The 8,154-nt window shown below is 42.5% G+C and overlaps 1 protein-coding gene across 1 annotated transcript; it reads left to right on the top strand.

The window, feature by feature from the left end:
- The first annotated feature begins 4,236 nt into the window (after nucleotides 1-4,236).
- Nucleotides 4,237-5,283, top strand: LOC106810176 (adenosine receptor A2a-like). Its single transcript, XM_014813458.1, has 2 exons — nucleotides 4,237-4,808; nucleotides 4,869-5,283. The coding sequence occupies exons 1-2, from the start codon at nucleotides 4,237-4,239 to the stop codon at nucleotides 5,281-5,283; spliced, it is 987 nt and encodes a 328-aa protein (XP_014668944.1).
- Nucleotides 5,284-8,154: the final 2,871 nt, after the last annotated feature.

Here is an 8,154-nt window from a genome sequence, read left to right as displayed (position 1 = left end):
CATACATACATTACATACATACCATACATACATACAACAACATACATAAGCAACATCCATACATACATACAACAACATACCTACATCCATACATACAACATCATACATACATACATACATACATACATACATACATACATCCCTACATACATACCATACATAATACTACATACTCCATACATACATACATACATACATACATACATACAACTACTACATACATACATACATACATACCTACATAAACATACATACAACATAACATACATACATACATACATATCATACATACATACATACATACAACATACATACATACATACATACATACATACATACATACATCCATCATACATACATACATACACATACATACATACATACCTCCATACAACATACATACATACATACATACATACATACATACATGCATGCATGCCATGCCTGCATGCATTCATTCATGCAATGCATCCTGCATACATACAACATCCATACATACATACATACATAAATACATACATACATACATACAATCATACAACATACATACATGACCATACATACATACATACATACATACATACATACATACAACATACCTACATACATACAAGCATACCAACAATACATACAATACATACATACATACATTACATACATACATACACACATACATAACATACCTACATACATAATACAACATCTACCTACATAATACAATACTACATACATACATCATACATACATAATACATACATACATACAACATACTACCTACATACATACATACATACATAATCCATACACTACATACATACATACATACCATAATACATACAACATACATAAATACATCATACATACATACATACAATACATACATACCATACTACATACATACATACTCCAACAACAATACATACATACCTACATTCCACGTACATACATACATACATACATACATACATACATACATACATACATACATACATACATACATACATACATACATACATACATACATACATACCTACATACCTACATACCATACATACATACATACATACATACATACATACATACATACATACATACATACATACATACATACATACATACATACATACATACATACATACATACATACATACATACGTGGGGGAGAGCGAGAAAGGAAGTGAGAGAGAGAGGGAGCAAAGCAAAAATAGAGATGACGCGCCTGCAGCGAAGAATGCTGAATGAAGAATTCTTGTACGATATCTGATTCTTGTAAGTGTTGTATTGTATCTTATCGTTTCCGCAAGGAAGTCGCGTCTTTTTGACGATTCTACGTAGTACAGGGTGATTGAACGTCGTGACTCGCGCAATGTCGGCAGCGGTCGATGCGACGTTAGCGACACCATCGTCATCGTCAGCGTCCCCGTCTTCACGGACACCCAATCACGGCAGGTGGCGCTGGCGTCAGTGGTACACGATCACGCAATATAAACAGGAATCTCTGAGGAAGGAAGTGTGATCGATAAAGCTCTACACGCGACCACCGATATTGTTACTCGGCGCTTCGGCGCATGCGTGAGGTTGGGCAGGCCACTTATTGTGAGTTCTATTTCTTCGTGCGGAAGCACATTGTCGCCGCCAATTCATAGGCTCCCTGACTTTTCTCACACACACGCGCGAGCTCTCTCTCGCTCCCCCTCTTTCTCGTAGCTTCTTTTATGTGCGCGCTCTTTCTCTCTTTCTCTCTTTCGCCTCCTCTCTCGCCCAGCCTCCCGAGTGCAGTCTAGCACCGCGCTATTGCCTTGTCCTCATCGCTCCACTTGTGCTTACCTAATTGACGTAAAAGACGTAGTAGAAAGAACCGCCAAACCTGCCGTCACCTACTGATCGTCCTCGGAGCTGTACGACTAAGCTGCACAACACACACGGGTGCATGTAGGGAAGCCATCGTGGTGATCGGACCCCGTGATTCCTAACAATTGAGCTGATCGTGGAAAAGCGGACAGACGCCGTACAACAGGAGTAGCGGGCCGCATTAATTACGAGCGGAGGCTCAGTAATAGATCAGGTACGATGTGTAAACTAAACCGCCTCTGGTATCTCGTCTCATAAATTTCTGCGCGTGCGTGTGATAGATAGATAGATAGATAGATAGATAGATAGATAGATAGATAGATAGATAGATAGATAGATAGATAGATAGATAGATAGATAGATATATAGATATCTAGAAAGATAGATAGAAAAATAGATCGATTGATAGATAGATATGCGCTGAGTACGAGGTGGGAAGATTTTCAATTAGATTTTCTAAATATGTTTTTTTTTAACATTTAACCCAATAAATAACAAAAAGCAAAGTGTTAGAATCGAATCTGATGCGTATGAATGAAGCACGAAAAATTTCAGCCGGATTCGTGCATGCGCCTAGAAGTTATGCACAAACAAACAGAGCGACACTACTTAAATTATTATATAGATACAGCTCGGTATAGTCGAACCTCGGCTGATGCCTGCACCATCTGGCGGCGACGTCTTGTACTACGTTTAGGGCAACTTTGTTGCCGACGGAGAGGTCAAGACTGAGAAAAATAGGACGTCACCCGTAGCGATTGGCAGTCAAAAATGCAGGTGTAGCAATCACATAGAACAGCAAGCAATAATAACGAGCAGTATACAGTAATAACCCGTGAATAATAAGCAATAACCACGCATACATATAGCCAGGGTCCTATAGCTTGCAGAGACAGGCTGCGAAGGGCTGGCAAGGCAAGCAATAGCCACGCATACAGATAGCCAGGGTCTTAACTTGCAGAGACAGGCTATGAAAGGCTGGCAAGCCAAGCAATAACGACACTCTGTCATCCAACATGGCGACTGATCACGCGCGGGGGTTTACGTGTGGTAGCAAGAGGTAACATAATTATCAACGTTTCATCTTATCATTATCCTTATCTTTATCATCCGCGCCGCATGCTTTATCTACTACTAACACAAAACAACTAAATGTTTGTGCAAAATCAACTTCAGCTTCAACGCGTCAGTAAGTTATCATGTAACCAGCCTGATGATGATCACTAGAGTTAGTCGCATGTCATATACGTGTGAGTAGTTGTTAATATCATCATATATCCTCTTACGTGTTTATGATGTCCTGTCGTCATGCGGATAGAATAAAATGGCCGCTGTGCCGCCATTACCGCACCTAGCCCTGCATATCTATTGGTGCTTCGCATACACAACATACACTTTATTCATGCTAAATAACCACCGATCCAATGTCTAAACTCCACTCGAAACTTTTGCAAGCTAATTATATATAAGTGATGCGCATTATTCTTAAAACTAGTCGGATCCCGTTTCCAACACAAAATGGTGGACCGGTCACCATGGCTACGCCATGCACATGACGCGATGACGTCAAATTAAGACCAATCTCACGTCTCGGGCTTTCTAGACGTCCACGAAGCATCTACCTTGCGTGAATAATGCAAATTACTGTACTATGGGGCCGAATTTTACCGCAAAAAATCAAAAGAAAGTCTTTACCAGAGATGAAGTGGTGCAACATTTTGTTGCCATATATAGGGCGGCACACGAGCGCGTGCAACCCCTGTCGTGCAATCCCTTCACCCGCACGTAGCCTTCGCGCGTGACGGCGGCGATCCACCGGCGCAGCACAAGCCGCTAATCGTAACTGCCTTTGGCGAACACGTTATCTGTCGAACCGACTAAGCTGTTTGTAATAACCGTTATTAAATATACTCGCGAAATGGCCGCCTCCGGCGGCCATATTCGCTCGTTACGCTGATGAGACTACGATGATTTCTCTAAATCCCGGCCTGATTCATAGTAATCTTTCAGTAAAATATTGACTTGATACGAAGACAAGGATCCTGTTACTAACATAAAATTTTATGTCCTGGTATTTTCATTTCTATATAAAACACTTTGTACACACCTTCTAATCCATTGTTGTTCTCTTCAAATTAAGGCTAATATAATATACGGAACCCGCTTAATACGATTATTTTTCTTTGGCCCGTCAGTTTCGTACTAAAGGGGTGCGACTGTAGTAATGAATAGTAGTAATTGAATGAGGAGTTTAGGCTTTGCAGTAATTATACCACTGTACGTTGGCTAGGTTACATGTTTTAAGGAAACACCGCCGCAACTTTGCTAGTAGACGAATGGGTTTTGGCTTTTAGGGTATACTGCCGTACCTCGGCACCTAACCCTATGACGACACCGATATTTTATGATGACGACAACGCCACCTGGTGGATGCAGGCGTCGACGATGCAGCCGGACCACGTGGCGGCGGCGGCGGCGGCGGTGCCGACGTTGATGATATTCGTGCTCGCACTGCAAGGCGTCTGCATCGTCTGCACGAATCTTCCCGTACTCGCCGTGCTCGTCGCTTCCAGCGAGCTACGTGGCACCACCTACGTCTTCATCACCAACCTGACGCTAGCCGATTGCCTGGTCGGCGTCGCCGCGCTGCTGCAGGCTATCGTCTACGCGCGCGGGCTCAGCAACTCAGGCTACTGGTGCCTGCTGTGTGAGAGCCTAGCCGTCGTCGCCTGTGGCGCTTCGATCGTCAGCTTCTTCTTCGTGACGCTGGAGCGTTACGTGACGGTGTTCAACCCGCTGCGTCACGACGCTATTGTGACGCGGCGGCGGATGATAGCCGCTGTTGTGTACACGTGGGCGTCTAGCGGCGGTCTCATGATCGCCGCCGCCATCTTGCTGTACGTCGACGCACCGCGGCGCCACTGTCTGACGCTGCACGGCGGCTTCGGCAGCTTCTGGTTCGCGCTGATCGCGATGACGATGACGATGATGTTGGCGATGCTGATGATGTACGGCAGGATGGCGAGAGAGAGTCTGCGACACCTGCGCAACATGGCCGCCGAGCACTTGTCCCTGCGCGTCTCCGTAACCATGGCGTCGGCGGTGGCGCCCGCGCAAGCGGCGCGCAAGCGAGAGAAAGTGAAGCAGACGCTGCGGTTGTTAAAGACGCTGGCGTTGGTAATCGGACTATTCTGCATCTGTTGGTTGCCCCTCAACGTAGTAGTGATTACGTTTCAGCTCTGTCCGCGACATATCTGCGCCGCATTGCAACCGGATAGCATGATAATACTGTACAGCGCCGCGATGGGCTATCTCAATTCGTTCCTGAACGTCTTCGTGTATGCATTTCGCATGCGGGTGATTATTAGCGAGTTGAGAAAGATGTTGAGAGTTCCCTGTGCCAACAGAGATATTGTTCGCCCAGCAGCCTAGAGGTCGCTGCATGCAACCCGAGGGGCTAGATACGGTTGGCTTCATAGAGATACTTCTATATTACACCGAGCTTTTAACAAAGACCTGTTTTCTGTATATATAAGGACTCTCTACTCGCCACGCATGCGCTCGGAGGTTATGACTGTGTAAACTCAAGAATATACAGTAATTGCTATGATGTAGTATGTATCATAATAAATGTGTGGCAGCGTAAACATCGGGTGTAGTAAACATTTTATTATGTAGTAAACATTTCATGCATGAAATGTGCGACAGCAGCGACACGTATTACTGTTCGGGTTTTACTAACATGATTGTTGTGACCTGCTAACAACAACATCACGCGATTGTCAATGGAACATCGCTCTGGGATTAGCGCGTGCGCTGTACTCTCACCTGTTTACGTATGCGACTAACTATATGTAATGAGAGTGAAAATATTATTCCTGTAACTACTAGTGGTATATTAACGTACTTCTATCTTGAAACAAGATACACAATTAGAGACCCGATTATATATTATCCGACCTTCGGTTATCCGATATTCCGTTTTATTCGACATAGTTAATCTGCGTGCTGTATAGATTGCTAGCTAGGTATGGGTAACGAGTAATTTTTTACTCGTAAATAATTACTTAAAGCTGAAATATTACTTTTTTGCTTGTTAGGTGACAGACAAAGACTCGATAACAGTAAACAGTAAAAGTTTCGATCAACTTATAGCTTTTAACGATTATCGTAGGATGAAACTATGTAGGCCTAACAGAGACACAAAAACACGTCCACTCGAAATGACAGCTGCGCCAACGCCGACAGCTGCATGGCGCCAACTCAGCTATATCTAATGAGAGTGAAAATATTATTCTTGTAACTATCAGTGTTATACACGTACTTCTATCTTGAAACAAGATGCACAATTAGAGGCCCGATTATATTATCCGACTTTCGGTTATCCGACATTCCGTTTTATTCGACATGGTTAATCCGCGTGCTGTATGCGCACGTGTACGGTGAAATACTGCGTATACATATATACATGCTACATTGCACAATTACATGCTGCTTTGTCGCTCAGTGCGTCGCATACAGACATTGATCCACTGTTAGCCCGTCATCTCCACTGCAAATGTTGTGATTATATTTCATCTACTATCTTTCACTACAATTCTATTTTATCAGCGATTATTTTCACTCCACCTCCGTTTCCACAAAGTGTTTCACTTTATTAATTGCCCATTCTCCCTGAAATCCTAATAACGTAGCATAGATTATAGTCTAAGATCTCTGCTCATGCATGCGCAAGCAATCTATATTATAAGAGAGGCGAGGCCGATTTTCTGAAGCGGTAATCTTCGCCGTGGTGAGCATCAAGCCCACGCCATCGATCTCAGTGTATAGCCCGTGTGTCGGACACCAACATAGGCTTATCCATATTTGTTAAATCCACCCATATTTGTCGATATAATGACGATAAATAGGCCTTAATACGGGCAATAATTTTAGCAGTGGGGGCACTGGGGTGATGTCAGAAAAATAGAACAGCCGAATTCTCGCGAATGTAGCCATCTAGCAGACAAAGACCAAAACTTTGTTAATACCAGGTGAAACTATGTCAAATTTATACATTTTTTTATTATGCACTCAGTTGTCAGTTGAGTCTCAAAAACAGCACAACACACACTTTTAGCGGTTCATTTTTGTTCATTTGTATTTTTTAAATTGTAATTTGTCTGTGTATACATTCGAATATAATGTATAACATGGTATAAAAAATTAATTTGTTAAAATCAGGTTCTATTCATCTTTTTGATAATGTCATCTATGGTGACTTCACTGGTGCAGATCTCTGCCAAATTAACCAACTAATTTGGTTAAAATGAGGTGATAGCCATACGTTTGGAGAAATATTTACTTTTTTAAATCTGTTCATTATTTTACGATGAAAGTGACCCTGAACTGATACCGTGATATATTGACGAGTTTAGTTTATTGACCTATGTATTTAGTTTAGTTTAGTTTTCATGTAATATTTTTATGTAAAGCGAATTCCAATGATAAGAGAGACACGTGACAGATGTCACCAATTGTGTATTTAAAATGCAATTTTAGCGCAATTTTATAACAATGTTGTATATCCAAAAGCTTTAACTACACAGAATTATACAGGGGCGTAGCAAGAGTAAAATGGATGTGTACACACACAGGCGGGGGGTCTGGAGGTCTTCGACTAGAACATTTTGAAAATGTAGATCGCAGAAGATGGTATTTGAGGCACTTTTGAGTAAATGTACAGCCTTTATTCTGGCTACGACAATTATCTTTTTAGTAGAACTTCCCTTCGTGAGCCACAAGATGTGATTACGAAAGATCGCTCTAACTAATCATGTATTTTTTGTTTTATTATCAAGACATGCAATAAACTAACGCACATTCTTAAACTCTCTCTTTCTTTCTCTCCCTCTCTGTGTGCGTGCGTTCGTGCGTGAGTGCATGCGTGCGAGCGAGCGTATGCGTGTGCGGGTGCGTGTGGGCGCGACGTGTGTGTGCTCAAACACACACATCACTCATTGCACATCACATCACATCACGGCATTGTTTAAGTCGCGTTCATTATTCAATGTGTAGGGGTGACCACCGCTGGGATAAGGGCGACAGCAAAACTCTTTCTTAAAATTGTGAAAAAGCTGAAAAAGAGTTGTAACCTGCTTTGCCACTCAATTATATAATTTAACCTATGCATCAGGTGACGTTTTGTACAGCCGCGCGACTATGTAAACATATTGTTAGTCCAACAGAGGGGGTAGCTCTCTTTCTCGCGCGCGCGCTCTCTCTCTCTCTCTCTCTCTCTCTCTCTCGCGCTCTCTCTCTCTT

The sequence above is a fragment of the Priapulus caudatus genome, unplaced genomic scaffold (assembly GCF_000485595.1).
Source record: "Priapulus caudatus unplaced genomic scaffold, Priapulus_caudatus-5.0.1 Scaffold416, whole genome shotgun sequence".
Lineage (NCBI taxonomy): Eukaryota > Metazoa > Priapulida > Priapulimorpha > Priapulimorphida > Priapulidae > Priapulus > Priapulus caudatus.
The sequence above is the reverse complement of the archived record's forward strand: the minus strand, read 5'-3'. Positions and strand labels throughout refer to the sequence as shown.

Excerpts from the sequence above, each read along its gene's own strand:
- LOC106810176 (XM_014813458.1), top strand. The coding sequence starts at position 4,237 with ATGACGACACCGATATTTTATGATGACGACAACGCCACCTGGTGGATG. Across the intron at positions 4,809-4,868 it reads GGCGGCTTCGGCAGCTTCTG|GATGGCGAGAGAGAGTCTGC; the intron begins GTTCGCGCTGAT and ends GATGTACGGCAG.